An 18,538-nucleotide genomic window follows, 5' to 3' on the forward strand; every position below is an offset into this window, starting at 1 on the left:
GCTCTGGTGTGGTTTGCCTCTGTGGTGGTTGGGGACAACTGCATCTCTAGGGTTATTATGCATGATGGTAATAATACCCCAAGTCAATGGAGTGCGTGACACTTTTGCCATGCAAGGCTCCAATACACAATGCCATCCAGCTGGTCAGTTCAGTGGTATATGTCGTGTCTCCTCTAATGCTGTTTGTGACACATAGCCTTCTGTTTTCCAGTGGTTGCGAGAGAAGACAAAAGAGGAAGGACTCTAAGTTGGACAGAGAGACGAGTTTGTGATCCATACCGGCTTCGTCACCGTTTTGTGGAAAATAACTCCTAACGTGCCACACTCGACCACCTCTGAACTGTGCTGCACCATGCATTCTCGTCATGTAAGACTGTGTGTGTATGTGCAACTCGTGTAAATCTTTTAGAAACAGTGTTACCCTATGGAGGAACCAACAAACATTAACTGTGATTATTTTCTATGTATGTCAATGTATGGTGATACCAGCAACAGAGGAAGCAAGGAATTCATATTATTATGTCTATCTACCCGTGGGCCAATTTATTACAGATGTAAGATCTTAATTTGAGCAGGTTTGCTACAGCAGGAAATTAATCCTGAAGTATGGATTATAATTAATGGACATTTTTGTAAGGGCTGAACATATTTTCATAAGGTAAAATCAAGTCTGACATTTTTACGGGGAAATTACAAAACTTCAGACGGCTTTTTAAACCGTAAATACACTACAGGTTTAGTATTTCTGCAACAGGGTGGTCAAATTAAGATCCTACATCTGTCTCAACCAAATAGTTTTTAAAGCAACCTTACTTTTTAATGGAATCGTTTGTATTTTGTATGTTTTTTTCTATTTTTTCAGCATAGTAATCCTTTAAAAAAAATCAATTACAGTATACAACAAAAATCTTGTTCATGGAATAATCGATGTGTTTAGTTTTATAATTTGACATCACTGTCGGGTCTCTGCACTTAACGATACGAAAACAGTATACTGTATATGTATCAAATGAAAGTGTTAAATGTACACGTTTTTTTTTTCTTGAAATCTCATTTGTAAAATTTTCACTGCCATTTTCCAGAAGATTTGTTGATAGTATTCTTTCTCCATTACAGGCCAGTGTTATATTTCAGGCATTGGGGACCATTACATTCCAGTTAGCGTAGCAGCATAGCCCTGCCATTCTGTACCTATTGGGAATGTGATTCCTTTAGGGTTTTAACCATAGACTTTCAATGAACACCATGTAGTCATTTATAGGATCTCTGGTTTTAACGATCAAATTGTCTTTGAAGTCGTTTGATGACCATGTAGAGATACCATGCCTTCAGAAAGTATTCACACCCCTTGACCTTTTCCCCATTTTGTTGTTACAGCCTGAATTTAAAATGTAATTACATTTGGATTTTTTTGGTCAGTGGCCTACAAACAATAACCCATAATGTCAAAGTGGAATTGTTTTTTGAAATTAACAAATTCATTCAAAATGAAAAGATAAAATGTATTGACTCAGGGAGTTGAATACTTATCTAATCAAGATATATTACTGTATTTAAATTCATTTTAATCCCACTTTGTAACACGAAATGTGGAAAAATTCAAGGGCTGTGAATACTTTCAAGAAGGCACTGTACCTGTGTGTTCCACGGGCATACAAATGTGTCTTTACCGGCATATTGTTTCAGTCACCCTGTCGGTACATTATGTGATATCTTCTCCTGCATTCCAGTTTGTTTGACACCTACAAAGTGATGTTGTGTTCTGATTCTGAACTACCAGTAACTGTATTTAAACACCTGCACAAAGGTGAATCAAACTTAGCAGTGTCTTTCGACAGGGATGTTGTGATTAATTGATAGAAATGCAATAATAGCTTTGTGAGAAAGGGCAAAATGTAATAAAGTGAAGACTCTTAACGATGTACTATACATAGTATATTTTATTCATGTGTAAAGTGTTACTAATATGTTACTAAACTTTGAATTGGGGTAAGTGAAAACTCGTGGTTTTTATGTCGTTGATGTCTATCCCATTGTACTGTGTTGTTGATGGATTTGACTTATTAGAGAAATAAGAATGGATCAATATCAAATTTTGGCCACTTTACTTGTGGAAATCTGCCTTTTTAAATTTAGTATTGATAGCTGAAAACAAGGTTATGTTTCAGAGTTTATCGACTCATCTGTGGAAAATGATCAATTCAGATATTTGTTGTTCTATTATAAATGTGATTTGTTATATACGACAGAGAGAGAAATGTAGGAAACAATAAAGTGACTGAAACATCCTTTCATTTGGTGAACGTTCATATCTTGGCCACAACCACTTCTGATCGAGATGAAACGATACCAACACTCATTAACCCCTAACACATCACAGTTCAAAACCAAATCGCCAATGACCTTACTTCCTTCCTATCTGCTCCAATAGCTTTCCCTATATACAGTGTTCTCCACACTCTCAATAAAGGAACCGGGTCCCTATCCTTGGCCTTTGAGGAGCTGGGTGTCCTCTGCCTTTGGGGCGAGGTGCAGGCTGGAGTTGTCAGCCCAGATCTCGCCCCCCACACCCACTAGGGTGTAGCGGGTATGGGCCAGCTCCTCTGGGTCCATCCCCCTAGCCTCCTCCCAGCTGGGCATGGTCAAAGTGGAAGTGAACCAGTTGCTGGTACTCTGCCTGAACACGCCAAACCACGAAATCTGAAGAGGTAGACAGAGAATATTAGAAATGTCCTTAAATAAAGAAATAAATAATACATACTAATACGCACTACACTCTACTTGTGTAGGCTGTCAAGGAGAAAATACATCTACTACAGTGGAGGCTGGTGAGGGGAGGACGGCTCATAATAATGGCTGGAATAGAGTAAATGGAATGGCATGATACACATAAACCATGTGTTTGATACCAATCCAACCACTCCATTCCAGGCATTATTATGAGCCGTCCTCCCCTCACCAGCCTCCACTGGCTTGTACTACATGGTATACGACGTGTAACTGCAGTCTTCTAAATGCATGTGGTTGAGGTTTCTGTTCTGTGTGTGTGATGACTGCATACACATCACAGGAGGTTGGTGGCACCTCAATTGGGGAGGACGGGCTCGTGGTAATGACTGGAGCGGAATCAGTGGAATGGTATCAAACATGGTTTCCAGGTGTCTGTCATTCCATTCGCTCCATTCCAGACATTATTATGAGCCGTCCCCCCCTCAGCAGCCTCCTGTGAATACTCATTACGCGGTGTGTGAGATGAGCCATGCATCCAATACATCCTTCTGCCTGATTGTGTGTGTGTGTGAGTTTTGTCATCTCAGGCCCTTCCTCCAGTACTGTACCTGGTTCTGTGTGATCCAGCTCTCCTCCAGCTTGTTGCCGTGCTGCTGACACAGCTTTAAAGCCTTGTTGAGGATGGCGTTGGCCAGATCCTCGTGGCCCGCCAGCACGTACATGTAAGCTCTGAGGTGCAGCACCCGGGGCAAGTACATCTTGCTGGTCGAGTACTTCCGGTTGAACTCTGTGAAGTGCTGCATAAGAAATACTATGGCTATTAGGACAGTTTCAGGGAAAACATTTATCATTTGGCTGTGTGAGTTTTCTAAAGGTACATTATTCACAACTGTGTGTGTGGGGGCATGTGAAGGCATATGTGCGTGAGGGAGAGCTTGAGAGAAAGACAGAGCGTCCTAATGTGGGTGTGTGTGAGCGTGTGTGTGAGTGTGTGTGAGCGTGTGTGAGTGTGTGTGAGCGTGTGTGTGAGTGTGTGTGAGCGTGTGTGTGTGAGTGTGTGTGAGTGTGTGTGAGTGTGTGTGAGCGTGTGTGTGAGCGTGTGTGAGTGTGTGTGTGTGTGAGCGTGTGTGTGAGCGTGTGTGTGAGTGTGTGTGTGAGTGTGTGTGAGCATGTGTGAGCGTGTGTGTGAGTGGGTGTGAGCATGTGTGTGAGCGTGTGTGTGAGTGTGTTTGAGCGTGTGTGTGAGTGTGTGTGAGCGTGTGTGAGTGTGTGTGTGAGTGTGTGTGAGTGTGTGCATAAACCTGCTCATGCATATATGTTAGTCATTTAGCAGACGAGGGCACGACGGCAGATTTTTCAACACGTCGACTTGGGGATTCGAACCAGCAACCTTTCAGTTTCTGGCCCAACGCTCTAAATCGCTAGGCTACCTGGGCTACATGTCGCTAGGCTACCTGTCGCTTGGCTACCCGTCGCTAGGCTACCTTCTGTGTGCTCTGGTAGATGGCTTTGATGTGTTGGTTGTGCTCCACCAGGGCCTTTCTGAACAGCAGCACATGACACTCCAGGAACATGACCACGCCGTTGATGGAGTGGATGGATGAGGGAGCCTGTCGGGTCACTCCACAGGCCTTGGTGTAGAAGAAACAGGCCTTCTCCCACTCACACAGACGGGCATACCTAGGCCGAACGGGACACACACACACACACAGACAGCAAAGATAGTAGGGTGGACTAGAGTATAGCTTAGGGCTGCATTTTGAAAGGCACAACATTGTACAACGTTCAGCTAGAAATATGTTATGTAGAACAGAAATGCCTCTCTGGCAAGTAGAGAAAATTATCATGTGCGCTCTACTCATAACACTTCTATCAGTCCACTGACCACAGAGCCAGAGCAGAGTAGAGGTTCATCATCAGACTCTTGTCAGCCACCAGGTTAGGGTCTGACTGGGACTCCTCCACAAAGGTGTAGCACTCCTCAAACGGACGGAAGGCAAAGCCTGGAACACACACCATGAGACCCAACCTATGCTAGTGGTCCTCTGTCGCTCAGTTAGTAGAGCACGGAGCTCGCAACGGAGGTTCGATTCCCAGGACCAACCATACGTAAAATGTAGGCGCGCATGACTAAGTCACTTTGGATAAAAACTAAATGGCATTTCTAATCATTATCCATTAGTTCATTAACTAACATATGTCACGTGGAGATGGTGTCCCACAGTGATGGAATATCCAACTTGCCTGAGTAGAGCAGGAAGTCAAAGCAGCCTGCATAGAACCAGCCTTTAGCCGTGCTGATGCCGGTCCTGTTTCCCAGGTACTCCAGACTCTGCATCAGCTGGACACACTCCTCATACCTGGGTATCATAATATTCAACAGTAGAAAAGGTACACACCCCAGTAAAAGAAACTAGTAGAAGTAGTGCTTCACCTCTGTGTGAGGAGGAGGGGTGTGTGAAGGACAGAGATCACCAACATGTCCAGGCCCCGGCGGTTCGTCAGCTTGCTGATCTGCTCTGCTCGGAGACCTGAGAAGTAGAACTACTTTCAATACTGAAACTTTTTTGCTATTTATTTCTTCTCCATCTGTCTCGCTTGCTTGCTTGCTTACACACTTATTTGTTTAAACCGAACACACACATCCACTCCTCTCCTCACCATACTGGATGGAGTCGTGCAGGGCTCCGGAGCAGAGCTTGACGATGGAGAGGGAGCGTATGAAGTAGCTGGTGAGGATCAGGCCCTCCATGCAGTCAGGCAGCTCAACACAGGTTCCACACAGCATTCTTTCATAGATCTTACACCGGTCGTCCTGGCCATTCAGCTGACAATACTGGAGGTAGTCGATGCACGAGAAGATGATCTATAGACAGAGGTGGTGTGTCTGCGAATTTTAGTCAATGGGATTCTTATGGTCAATTTGCAGTCTACAAATGATTTGTAATTATGTTCCAGCCCCCTGCCCATCCGCTCAAGAATATAATTGTCCCATGGCTGAATCTAGTTGACGATCCCAGCTGTATACTCTCTTAAGGATGGAAGACTTAGACAATGTCAGATAATCTGTATTTCCTGATGAATCCATCTCTGAACAGTGTCTCTCTTTCTCCCCCCTCTCCCTCTCAACACACTGAGCCACGTTGTATTTGAGATTTCCACTGACCGAACAAACCCCCCCCCCCCGTTTACCTGTAAAAAACAGAGAAGCAGAGTAAACAATCCACCTTGGTCTCCTCTGCACTCTTCTGGGCTGAGTTCATCTCCATAGTGATGGCCAGCGATGCGTTGAGCATGTTCTTGGGAGCTCTCCTCATGCAGCCGATCTGCCACATGTACGACAGACAGCAGATCTGCTCGTGGAGGAACGCCAGCTTCTTCTCTCTTTGGACACCAAGGCAACAACAATAACAACATCTAAACAACAAAACCTTTAAAAAGTGCAGCATGCACACGATTGTAAGATCCACTCAATTGAGGGTGGAGCGCCTACATCACCACTGTGCTAGAGTTTACCTTTATAAAACTTTTTTTACTGTTGGAGTTGAATGCAGATAAATGACTTAATTGTAGGTTACGGTATGTTGTCGTATTTTGTCGTCAATAAACGGAAAATAGTTGATATTATAGTGCTTGCTGTATATAAAATTGGTTTAATCTTTATAGGGGCTTGTTGAACAGAGAACACACCCAGGGTTGTCAGGGTTCTTGAATCTGTAGCACAGACGCTTCATCTTCTCACAGACATACTTCAGGGACATGGCCACGCGGTTCGTAGGGAGACGTCTGTTCAGAAGCCGTAGGGCGCTGGAAAACATGCTCTCAGCCTCCTCGATTTGGCCTGTGTTGTACAACACCTAAATGTACAACACACTATACACTTTAGTTTGAGAAAAGCACTATTTTCGTATACATTCAAATCGTCCTTATCCTTTGAGATCATAAATATCATTTCGGTGAACTGTTACCTCCCCTCTGAGACGGAAAATACAGGCTCTCTCAAAGTTGTTGATTTTCACTTTGACTTTCGGGTCGGCAGTCTCAAAGGCTGGCTTGCCCACTTTCAGATTATCCAGTATGATCTTGGCTTCGTTTAAATAGGACAGGGCCTGTGTGAGAGGGAGAGAGTGTGAGAGAGAGAGTGTGAGAGAGAGTGAGAGAGAGAGAGAGAGAGAGAGAGAGAGAGAGAGAGAGAGAGAGAGAGAGAGAGAGAGAGAGAGAGAATTTATGTATGAGCATGAACAGATCAGAAAAAAGTGTAAAGGACACACACACACCTTGAGGTTGTTGGAGAGGTAAGCCGATGCTGCGGCGGTCTCTAGCAGGTAATAAAAGGTTTTGGGTACGTCGCCCACGCCTGTGCAGTGGCGCACCATGGGGCACAGCACACACTCCGTCACCTGGGCACACCTACACTTCCTGGTTCTGTCCACTGTGGTGTTGTACTCATTCATCATAGAATCTAGTTTCAACAAGAAGTCGTCCTCCTCACTGACACACGCAAACACACAAATACATTTGTTATGGAATCAGCCCACTTGTATTACTGGCCAGCTGATCTGGGTAGAATATAAAACCTTACCTGTTGGGATGCAAAGGGCTGACCTGGTTCAGTTGTATAGTCTCTGAGAGGTGGAGAGGAGAACAACACCAACAGCACACGTCAAATCAACCCTCAATGGTTACTTAGATCAGTTGGTTACAGCGTCACTAGTGTCAATCTGCATGAGCGTGCGTGTGAAGTGTTTGTGTGTGTGTGTGTGTTTGGCCGAGCATGAGTGTTTGCGTCTGCCTCTCAGGGAGTGTTTGTGTGCGTTTTCTCAGCTTGCGTGTGCTTCTCTAGCGGAGAGGTCAGTGGGTCCATCACTCACCCTTGGGGAGCCCCAGTGTAGTACTTTGGCCCAGGAACAGGGCCTCCCCAGACTCTTGTACGTTGAGCAAACTCGGGTGGATCTCGATGAGGTTGTTCCCTATAGCCGCCTTGTGGCCGAAGATAAACTCGGCGATGCCGCAGTCCCTGCAGCGGTGAGCCTGCTTGAGGAGGTAGCTGGCACACTTCTGGTGGATCTCTCTCTTCTGCTCCTTCAGCCACAGCTCGTAGGCCGTCTCCTTGACCAGGGCCGTACAGAAACGCATCACCCTGCAGCGCCACGCACCGTCCACAGACGCCTTGCCTGACACTTCTGAGAGGGGGGGGGCGAGAGAAATATACATGAGAGTGGGAGATAGATTTGGGGGGAGGAAGGTAGAGAGAGTCAGAGGGGAGACAGAGAGAGGTAGAGAGAGTGAAAGTTTTCCTTGTTTGCACTAGCCTCAGCTCCACTACTGACCTTCACGGACGTCTTCTTGGCTGTCCTGGACACAGTAGCAGTTGAGTGCATCCCAACACTCTGACTCCTTGGTGAGTTGCTGGGTGAACTGCTTGGGCTTGGAGCCGCACTCAAACGTGCCCGACTTGAACAGGGAGGTGAGCGACAGGTTGAGCTTGTCGGGGTTTTCTGATTCTGGCAGGATGTTGATGAGCATCTGCGTGGTGATGGTTTGGCCGATGATGGCAGCACACTTCACCACCATCTGGTCGGCCGGCTGCAGGTGGTCTAGGTGGGCCAGGGCCATGCCTGAATAGAATTCTCTTTTATTAGTAGATCGGTTGGTAGAGAATGGCGCTTACAACGCCAGAATAGCGGGTTCAATTCCCGGGACCACCCATATGTAAAATGTATGCATGCATGACTAAGTCGCGTTGGATAAAAGTGTCAGCTAAATGGAACTTATTATTAGTAGGCCAATAGACATGCCTGAACAGAAAACATCCTTAATGATTTTAGTGTTTTATTTATGAGTCATTTCTATCAAATAAGACTAATGAGATGAGGTTGCATTGTGTTTGGGGGCAGAATGCAGGAACCCTGTACTACACCTTTCAATGTCAGAGGGATGGGAACTTCGTGGAATTTGGCAGCTTCTCCGACAAAACAGACCAAAGCACGGTCAACAAAATGGTCCAGGGCTGTGATCTTGCGGGATTTCAACATGGATGCCTTGGGTGGACCTGCAACATTACAGTGTTTCACAAACAAGGGTGTTGACTGGCTGGGAAACCTGCCACTCATATATTCTCAGCCAATAGGTCTGTCCGTTTCACAGACAAGGGTGTTAATAGGCCGGGAGACCTCCCACTCAAGACATTTTCAGCCAACAGATCCATCTTCCTACCCAGCGCTCCGGCCCTGGCGTCCTCCTCTTGCCCCACCTGGCTGGGTTTGGAGCAGTGTACCACCAGGGTGGGCTCAGGGAACAGGATGTCTACGTCTTTAGCCTCATCCTCCCCCTCCACCTCCTCGATCACGATCAGATTTCCCAGATACAGACTCTTTAAGAGCTCCTCACAGTAGTATGGAACTCCATGGCTTCTCTCCACCAGGAACCTATAAAACAGATGACACTTTTAATTGATACATGGCATGTTTTCATGAGGTAACTCCGGCTTCTTCTGTGAGATATTCATGTTCTGAGACAATGACAGCCTTAGAATGAGTCTTAAGAAAATTGCTATACAGTCGGCAAGCCAATTCAAATGTAATGTAAATTCAAATAAATCACTTTTTACTTTACTTACCTCTGGAATTCGATGCTTCAGTTGTCTTTGAGGGGTCAAAGGTCAAATTGCGGTGCTTATATTTGTCCTGTTTCACTGTATGTACAAGTGGGTAACCTGAACGTGTGTGAGGTGTGAAACTCCCAACTCCCCCCCGAGACACCCTCGGCGAGTCGATATGTGTAACGTATGTATATTACCACAGTGTGTGTGTGTGTTCGTGTACACATACAGCTCCACCTCGCTAGGGATGCGGACCACCCCCAGGATCTGGCAGGCTAGCTGGGCGATGACGGGGGGCTCCAACCCAGGCAGGTTAAGGTAGAGGGTCCGGGGGTCCTTGATGATGCGGCTAAGCTCCGAGAAGGGCCCGCTCTGACTGGTGTGGGGGAGAAGGGCCATACACACCAGAACCGAGGCTTTTTCACATGCTTCAAGCAGGAAGGTCAATGAGGACCGATCCACAAAGTGAGCCTGGTCCAGCACGTACACGCACGGCTCGTCCTCGGCGAACTGGACAGACCACACACACGTAGTTATCACCAATCAATTGGATTCTAAGTAATCAAACAATCAATTCCCCACCTAAGTCGTGTTGTTACATCATCCACATGATTTTCTTCTACATTACCTTGCAAAACAACTCCAGAAAGTAGTTCCTCATCTTCTTGTTCTTCGTTTGACTGTCCATGAGTGACACATCCTTCGACACAGGAAACTAAAAGCATAGAACAGATCTTACAGAAAAGACCCACCTACCCTCGTTAGCTACTACGAAAACAGAACAAGAACTTTTAGAAAAGCAACAGTTCAGAGACCTGTTAGTCAAGGACCTACCTTGACTAACAGGATATCATTGAGAAGGCAGAGGTTCTGCCTCATCTTTGGGTCTAGGATCTTGGAGAGGAGGACTCTCTCTCGCTCGGCGTAGCTCTTACAGTTCTGAACTGACATGACGATGGCCAGTAGGGTCTGGAGGGCGTAGTTGGACTGCTTGATGTCCGTCTTGGCCAGCTCAAAAGAGATCACTCTGAAAGAGAGGAGACAGAAGAAATGCTTTCCAATCCCCCATCGTTGATGTCTATTTTTCTTTGTCACTACTGGAGTTGACTTACAACGAAATTAAATGACCACGGCTTGGGATACAGCACATATCTGTTTGTATTATCAACGAGCCTGGTGTCAGATCTGTTTGTGCATTTGGCATGACAATGACCATCGTAGTTGCCAAGACCTGAGCTGGGACCAGGCTAACTAACCAGGCTGATCTGGGACCAGGCTAAACTACCAGCTGGCACTAACCTGACTCCCTCCTTGGCTGTTCTGTATACCACCTCAGCCAGTAGGCGGCTCTTTCCATAGCCGATAGGTCCCTCGTAGATCAAAACATTGTTGTAGTTCTTGTGACCTGCAGCCCTGGCCTCCAAGAAGCCCTTCAACATGCTGGAGTACACTTCAATTTCCTTCTCTCGGCCTAGGGAGCATTTGAGCGCAACATATCATTCAAATCAATGTGATCTTCCACGATGAATGCATGTCATTCATAATCGTCAATACCTGAGAAAACTCACCCAAAAGAGGATATCCCTCCTCTCTCTCCACGGACATGGGTGCTTTACCAACAGTTCTGGAGATGAGATTCTGTTTTATAAGCATGTATGAACCTTTATTTAATGTCTTATTACAATTGCAATATGTCTCATTATGTAGCTTTTCAATACAAGAAAGCCACGACAATACACTTAATTATCTAACATGACAATAGTACAGTCCTCAATATGAAAGTGAGTACCAGTCAAGAGTTAATGGAGTATAAATGATGTTGGTCACATCAGATGGTCATACATCTGCTGCTTATTGGCCATGAACTGATAAAGGACTCCAGGGTTCTTGACTCCCTTCATGGCTTTCTTGGGCAGTTCGTTAAAATAAAACGCAGGCAGTTTTGAGTAGTAGCAAGTCTCGCTGTCACATGACACCACCCCGGGGTAGTGCATCATCAGCCGTGCCGCCAGGTTCACCTTACGACCAATCACTAACGGCAAAGGACACAGAGATAGAGTTCAAAGTGCATAGGTCAAACGGGTCAAAATCTGAGCATAATAGTTATGTGAGTTTAAAAAATATATATAAAAGAGTCTACAACAGGTTATAGTAAGGTGGCAGTGGCAAAGCACAGTTCCAGCTGAGAGTTCAAGAGGATGTCATGGTGGATTGTACCTGTGTATTCATGCCTCACTGGATGTCCTACTACACCACAGAACACTGGACCTGTGGTTACTCCAACAGAGACAGTCCTGTTGGACAACATTGGACCTTTTGTTAACTAACTATACAACATATTGCCCTCAAGTGTAATACAGATGTAGGATCTTAATTTGAGCCAGTTTTCTAGAGCAGGAAAATAGTCCTGTAGCAAAAGAAAATGTGAATTATTATGCAAATTATAATTCATGGTCATTTTTGTAGGAGTTTATACATTTTTCGTAAGGGAAAATCAAGTGGAAATTACAAACTTCAGAAAGCCTTTTTAAACCTCAAATACACTACAAGTTTAACATGTCCTGCATTGCAGGGAAATGATCCTGCAACAGGGTGATAAAATTAAAATCCTACATCTGTAGCTTGATAAAAATTAAAGGCATGTGGTCTTAGAATATTAGGATCAAATGGGACTTACTTGAGGCTGCGGATCTCTTTCTGGCAAAGGTCATGTACTCCATAGGCAGCCTGTAAGGCGTGGGCACTCTCATCCTCCCGCTTGTCCCCAGGGAGCCCAAACAGACAGAGGAAAGTACAGCCCTGCAACAAACTCCTTGTTATTTAAAAACATACAGCGGGTTTGACTGAAGAAGAACGTATTGGTGAGTGCACCCATTGTTTCTGTTTCCGGTTAATTGTGTTTGTAGTTTTTCTCATTGCCACCAGGAACAGAGAATTGCTGGGTTGTTTTCATTTGTTCAAACCGTACCAAAACATTTTGCATTTCTTATTGGACAAGTTCAGGTTAGTCCCTCCCTGTTTCAGCCTGTTTACGTTCATTTGGTTCCTACTGAATAAACCCCCAGGATTCCATCTTCAACAAACCACTAACTGACCTTGTCGAACATGAACACTTTATTGACCCTCCCGTGGTGCTTGACTATCTGCTGACCGATGCCAATGGCAGCCTGGTGGATGGTCATACACTGCTCCTGGTCACTCTCTCCTCCCTTGAACTGCATGTTGACAAACACTATGGTGGCCGGACGCATCTCAGAAAGATACTCCAGAGGCTGGTCGTCATCTATCTACCGAGGGAGGAGAGGTCAGAATAGAAAACCATGGCTGCGTTCCATTGACCGTACTAACATACTTAGTAGAATGTTTAGGTCAATACATTTCTTAATTCTAGGTAAGTGGTAGTGTGGACATTAAAACAGAGCCTACATTTATACATTCACAAATAGTGATTCTGATTTGGGGAAAAAAACGGACAACTTTTGCTATTGTACAGAAAGAGGACGGTAGTAGGTAGGTTCTTACCTTCTGCAAAACCGTTTTCATGATGTACTTCCGTAAAGTTTTCTCAAGCTCGGCGTTTGGCATCAGTCGAGATGCTCTCCTCGCACAATCTGTCGACCAAAAAAAGGTCTGGTTAGGATGTTACAACACCACCGTAGAAGTAGAAATATCACAGGCTGATATCTAGCTACTCTCGTTACGGTACCTCTTGTCACTTTTTCATGCTCTACAGACGCTCCTATTGAATCCTGGTACTTCTCAACAGAGAAACTGGGCTCTCGCTTAATGTATCGCACCTGCATTGAATGACAACCATTTACATATAGTCATCTAGCAACCACCTGCCTGCTTGAAACGGCATTCATCATAAATGTATCCATCCATCCATCCATCCATCCACAAACACACACACACCTTCACGGCTCTCTCGTTCTCTATGGGGTCAATGGCGATGTTGTCCCTCTCACATAGTTCCCAGGCGTTAGGTGACAAGATGATTGTGCTGGCCACCGCCAAACCCTCTGCCAGCCGCACCTCGTCTACCGCCCGGCCAATCACCACAAAGTACTGACTGATCTCGTCTCCTACGATCACCTTGGAGAGCTTCCCAGCAGATATACCTTGGGACAGCAGAGGAGAAAGGGTATCATATTTGAAGTTCTAGTTACCTATAAAGTCAAGTGTAACCGGATAATAAGGGCACAAATTCACAAAGAGTAGAGTACTGATCTAGGATCAGGTCCCCCTTATTCAAATTAAAAAATCAAATGTTATATTTAGCAGATGTTATTGCAGGTGCAGCGAAATGCATTGTGTTCCTTATGATTTAATAGGAAAAACTGATCCTAGATCTGCACTCTTTGTGAATACAGGCCCTGGTGTTATAGCACAAACATGTCTCTCGGCCTGTAGGAGACTCAGACAAGCACCTATTTTAACTTTTAGCTGACAGCCCACTTCCGTCTCCCGGACTCCACACTGGTCCTGGATGTTGAGGCTGCATTTGACCACCAGGGAGATTACTTCACTGAGCTGGACCCGCTCCACCGTCCATAGAGCCAAGATGGCATCGCCTGTGATTAAACGTTGTTTGGCCATGAAGAGTTGAAAAGCACTGTAACTAGGAATTGTGATCATGGTGAATATGTGTCTAAAAGCTGAGATGGAAGCCTATTGTTACCTGCATAATTCAGAATATCTCCCCCAGCATCAAGGATATCTGAAATACAGGCAACAAAGCATTGCTTGGTAATATTATTTTTAGACTAACTTATTCTAAGTTAAGTTAACTAACGGTACATCACGTTAGATTGATATTGTGTTGCAATAATAATAAAACCATCGCTAACTTACGACTGACTATTTCGCCAATGTAGCTGTTGAGTGTGCGTGTCAACTCGTCTGCTCCATAGCCTTTCTTGCTACTCAAACTGAATTTCTCAGTCAGATTAGTGAAGCCTAAAAAAATATACAAAATGGATTAGTTGATTTCCAGCTGGTGGGTTAGCAAACGTTAGCTAGCTAGCTTCTAAATGTAGATCGAAACGGGATTCCAGCTCATGTTAGCTAGCGAGATAGCTAATGTAGCTAAATTAGCTTGCCTGAGACATCTGCGAAGAGAAGGACTCCATGAAAGTTCTCTGCGTAGGGGATATCGTTGGTGAGGGTGCTGTAGACAACAAGATCAGGTACATGGGCAGCTATTTTGCTTATTTTGTACGAGTCCTCTATCTCACCCTCTCCCTTTATCCAACCCATTTTAGATGTAGTTTAGGGGCATCATATTTTTCCGTTGAGCGAATCTGAACGGTCGTTTTTTTCCGTGAACGTTCTAGAATTCAACTCTTCACTATAAACTGGTTCACCAATTCAAAAACAAGTAGCTATGAAAAGTATTTTTTTGATAACTAAACCTTACTTGAATGCCATGCATTTCGGTTTCAGAACCATGGACAGAGCTTCTTCGAGACGCAAAAACACAGCTTCTCAACTCTAGACTAGTACATAAACTACGATCATTGGCACAACAGTTGAATGTCAGCACCATGAAGTGAAATAGTTTGGGATTCCATTGGTATGGATGCATGGCTAGTCAAAAACAGTACAGCAAACACAATGAAAGAGTTTAATTTTGCAGAGCAGGTTTTGATACATATAGAATAAAAAACCTAATTCACACAAATGTTACCAGATAATTTTGCACATTATATCTGAGTTTTTACCATGTTCCCTTTTTTTCAACATTACAAATATAGAAAATAATGTTAATTTATAGAAAAATATTTGTAGAATTTGACAACTGATGCATAAATGCACCACAAAGTTAAGGAAGAATACATTATCTGTTTTTTTTATCACATAATGTAGAGTAAACAATGTAAGTATTTCCAACATTGTATCAACGTTACAACAATGCTAAGCAGTATGGCTTTTTTAGTATGGCTTTCAGTTTTTGTCAAGGCTTATCATTTGTAGCACAGTATCCAAGTTTCTCTTGAACAAGGAAGCGTTTGTCTTCTTTCAATGATCTTCTTGACGTTTGTCACTGAAATAAACAATAAACCAAATGATCAAACTGTGACACCGTACAGTAACACAGTTTAGTGTGTGAGAGTGAGATACAGAGAAAAAGAGTGTGACAACAATAAATCATTGATCAAAATGGCACCAAATTCACTCGTTTTAATCAGAGCCCCAGTGCACGATAAATGCAGCAGGGTCCCATTTCATACAGCTTCTGGTTGTGTTCTGATGTTTACCTTTTCCCTGAGGGTTTGGAGGTCATGACCCAGAGTAAATACTCCTTGGCAGCCAAGCTGTCTAGGACCTTGTTCACGTCGCTGGTGAAGCTTCCATCTACATGTCTTCTGCTCATTGGACCATTGCTGCTCTCCTCTGCAGATCTAGGTACAGTACACAAGATAACACACACTTGTCAGTGGTTCCAAACACAATACTTCCACACACAAAACTTCCACACACAATACTACCACACACAGTACTTGCACACACAATACTTCCACACAAAATACTTCCACACTCAATACTTCCATACACAATACTTCTGTACATGATTACCAACCAGGTTGGGTTCAACTTTTAGTCGGCCGAACACATTTTCTTCAGGAAATGTACCCTTTTCTAGTTGCGCCTTATGACTATTGGATGATTTCTGAAGTAGTGATCTGTAGCTGTAGTCATTCATTGTGCATTAGAGGACACCTTGGCTCCCTGAACAGGTGTTTGTGCACACAGTAACTGTGTAATATGCTCTCTTCCAACCAAGTCAATACAGCCATCCGAGGGGCAAATATCAATAAATGTATCAATAAATGCAGAGCATAGTTTCATGGGATTTATTGGGCACGACCACATAAAATGTCAACACAGGCCTTAAGAAAGCAGAAAGCGACGGTGTGGCAATGGATCAATTAGCTAAGTAGTTGATTATCTTTTCTCTCTTCTTCTCGCGTTAGACATGACACACAAGAGGTTGGTACTGTAGGGTGAAGGGAGGCCTACTCTCGTCTGGCCGGTCCTGATTTGAGCCAGGAAACAAAGTCCTTGGCCGCCTGGTCCTGTAGGTAGGTGCTCACGTCGCTGGTGTAGGTCCCATCGGCATGGCGTTTGGATGGAGCACTAGATGGAGGTAGAGAGGAAATGGTGTGATGAACACGAAACTCCACTCAACCAATTATAGTACTGTGAAATCTTTCTGGCTCAGCTAAAAATGGCCTCTTGAGTTCTTATAACTGTGTGTCACTAACTTTGCTAGTAAAACATTCAAACATTGTGTTTTAAGTGTATGTATTAATACACTAGTTGAGGATAAGTTGATAATGAAAATGGATGGGTGGTATTAGTTTCAAAGTGATGAGTAGTGTTAATGACGTCATGTTACTTTGTTTGACTTGGAAAGACTGTGTATATGAATATGTTGCTCAGTACTATCCTTTCTCTGTATGTATAAACATAATATACATGGTGCTTTAGACACATGTTTGTGGGATGAAGTTTGCATCTGTAACTTCTCCAAACAAATCTTTGATTGTTCATCTCAAGATATGCCGTATTCATCACATTAAAAGTGTAATAAAAAAAACAGAACTGTTCTTGTTGTCATTATGAGAAATATCTTATTATTTCTCGACCCCACAGTATAATATCAGTCATGAGCCTAGAAATATATAATATTACTCTGATGAAACACTCACCCACTCCTCTTGGAGTTCATAAGCCATTGAACAAAGTCCTGAGCCATCCTTTCTTCCTGGTATTTACTGTAGTAGTTAGAGAAGGTTCCCTCGGAATGTCTCTTCATGTTAGGCACGCCCACCAAATCCTCCAATAGTGAGTCTGCTGTCTCTAAGCTGCAGGAGAAGAATAATCTTTCATGCTGAAATTCTGCTGATAGATACCTCATTATAGTCTAATTATGATTGACAGTTGCTGTTGGATACATGTACATGATGTGTTAAACACTAGTCATTCCGTCTGTACTCTACGTTGATACTGTACATTTTTTTTCTCTGATATGTTCTGAACATATTTGTTAAAATATCCCATGGAAAATTGTGATCCCCCCCCCATGGAGAATTGTGATCACCCCCCCCCATGGAAAATATACACTTTTTGAGCTGAACCTTGAGTTGTCCTCAGCCTCTTGCAGAGTAACTTGCCAACTGCTCTGTACGATGACCAGGAGGAGAACACCAGCCAGGGAGTGGATGCCAAACATTGTGACCTGCAGACAGAACTACAATTGAGTAACTTAGCCGAAGACAGTCATGTCCATTTTACATTGACAAGCAAAAGGCTCCGTATCAATCATACATCCATTGACAAAATCAAAGGTTTTGTTCACAATGGAAAAACTCATACAGTTTTGAAACAGATTTTCCTAAATCAATTAAGACGTGTCCTGGATGCAAGAAACTCACCTGTTCCTGTTAATATCCGGGTAGATGAGAAGAAATGTGTATCTGAGAGAGAGTGAGATCCTCTTCTTCAGTCCTGGTTCCTTGTGGTTGTATCTTGTTGACCTGACTAGCTGTGGGGGTCTTATATAGCATGGCCATGAGGCCAGGTCTGCTCCGGTGGCCCAATCCTCCCACTCTCCCACTCTGTTACACCCATTTGTTACTCTCAATCCATTACACATAGGGCCCCGTTTGGTTGCATTGGATTAACTCGCAATGAAACGTCTGTTTAAAATGGAAGATGTGGCATTATCCATGCGAGAAAACAGCTGTCACTTAGGTGTAGAAATCAAACAAGATGACATCCTGTCAAATAGTGTGTGTGTGTGTGTGTTTACTGTAAATGGGAAGCTGAGTCAGTGTTTGTGGATTTTATTAACTATGATAGAATCAGAGGTGGAAAATATTTTTGGGGTGTTTATACAGTACCAGTCAAAAGTTTGGACACACCTACTCATTCGAGGGTTTGTCTTTATTTTTACAATTTTCTACATTGTAGAATAATAGTGAAGACATCAAAACTATGAAATAACACATGTGGAATCATGTAGTAACCAACAAAAAGTGTTTTTAAAAATCAAAGTATATTTTATACTTCAAATTCTTCAATGTAGCCACCCTTTGCCTTGATGACAGCTTTGCACACTCTTGGCAGTCTCTCAACCAGCTTCATGAGGTAGTCACCTGGAATGCATTTCAAATAACAGGTGTGCCTTGTTAAAAGTGA

The 18,538-nt window shown here is 43.8% G+C and overlaps 3 protein-coding genes across 5 annotated transcripts in view; 1 reads left to right on the forward strand and 2 right to left on the reverse strand.

Moving 5' to 3' along the window:
- The window catches only part of LOC124008769 (sodium-driven chloride bicarbonate exchanger-like), a 59,660-nt gene extending 57,372 nt beyond the window's left edge, over positions 1-2,288 (forward strand). For all 3 annotated transcript variants that reach the window (XM_046320304.1, XM_046320305.1, XM_046320306.1), the window contains one exon: positions 212-2,288. In XM_046320304.1, coding sequence (XP_046176260.1) covers positions 212-272 — 61 coding nt within the window. In that variant the 3' untranslated portion in view covers positions 273-2,288. The remainder of the gene's footprint in view (positions 1-211) is intronic.
- On the reverse strand, positions 1,909-14,856 carry LOC124008772 (adenylate cyclase type 10-like). The gene is made up of 32 exons (XM_046320308.1): positions 14,434-14,856; positions 14,186-14,290; positions 14,013-14,051; positions 13,762-13,905; positions 13,247-13,452; positions 13,038-13,128; positions 12,854-12,942; positions 12,427-12,618; positions 12,009-12,130; positions 11,549-11,625; positions 11,174-11,363; positions 10,900-10,955; positions 10,631-10,802; positions 10,166-10,358; positions 9,960-10,046; positions 9,561-9,841; positions 8,947-9,158; positions 8,651-8,782; positions 8,061-8,348; positions 7,602-7,913; positions 7,313-7,355; positions 7,008-7,221; positions 6,699-6,839; positions 6,421-6,587; positions 5,958-6,114; positions 5,392-5,596; positions 5,165-5,261; positions 4,975-5,090; positions 4,616-4,733; positions 4,215-4,410; positions 3,339-3,527; positions 1,909-2,700 (listed from the first exon to the last, which is right to left on the reverse strand). Exons 1-32 carry the CDS (start codon positions 14,588-14,590, stop codon positions 2,482-2,484), a joined length of 5,007 nt encoding a protein of 1,668 aa, XP_046176264.1. The 5' UTR covers positions 14,591-14,856; the 3' UTR covers positions 1,909-2,481.
- Positions 14,857-14,943: 87 nt separating this feature from the next.
- LOC124008771 (glucagon-2) lies at positions 14,944-17,872 on the reverse strand. Its single transcript, XM_046320307.1, has 6 exons — positions 17,773-17,872; positions 17,476-17,576; positions 17,047-17,202; positions 16,355-16,471; positions 15,592-15,735; positions 14,944-15,377 (listed from the first exon to the last, which is right to left on the reverse strand). Exons 2-6 carry the CDS (start codon positions 17,568-17,570, stop codon positions 15,353-15,355), a joined length of 537 nt encoding a protein of 178 aa, XP_046176263.1. The 5' UTR covers positions 17,571-17,576; positions 17,773-17,872; the 3' UTR covers positions 14,944-15,352.
- Between the last annotated feature and the right edge of the window lie 666 nt (positions 17,873-18,538).

Source organism: Oncorhynchus gorbuscha, linkage group LG21 (genome assembly GCF_021184085.1).
Source record: "Oncorhynchus gorbuscha isolate QuinsamMale2020 ecotype Even-year linkage group LG21, OgorEven_v1.0, whole genome shotgun sequence".
Taxonomy (NCBI): Eukaryota; Metazoa; Chordata; class Actinopteri; order Salmoniformes; family Salmonidae; genus Oncorhynchus; species Oncorhynchus gorbuscha.

What these genes read in the sequence shown, in the direction of transcription:
- LOC124008772 (XM_046320308.1), bottom strand. Translation starts at nt 14,590, where the DNA reads ATGGGTTGGATAAAGGGAGAGGGTGAGATAGAGGACTCGTACAAAATA. An exon ending in TCTCTTCGCAGATGTCTCAG is followed by an intron (nt 14,291 to 14,433) that starts GCAAGCTAATTT and finishes ATATTTTTTTAG; the next exon opens with GCTTCACTAATCTGACTGAG. An exon ending in CCAAGAAGACGTCCGTGAAG is followed by an intron (nt 7,914 to 8,060) that starts GTCAGTAGTGGA and finishes CCCCCCTCTCAG; the next exon opens with AAGTGTCAGGCAAGGCGTCT.
- LOC124008771 (XM_046320307.1), bottom strand. Translation starts at nt 17,570, where the DNA reads ATGTTTGGCATCCACTCCCTGGCTGGTGTTCTCCTCCTGGTCATCGTA. An exon ending in TCAGGACCGGCCAGACGAGA is followed by an intron (nt 15,736 to 16,354) that starts GTAGGCCTCCCT and finishes TACTGTACCTAG; the next exon opens with ATCTGCAGAGGAGAGCAGCA. An exon ending in TCCAAACCCTCAGGGAAAAG is followed by an intron (nt 15,378 to 15,591) that starts GTAAACATCAGA and finishes TGTTTATTTCAG; the next exon opens with TGACAAACGTCAAGAAGATC.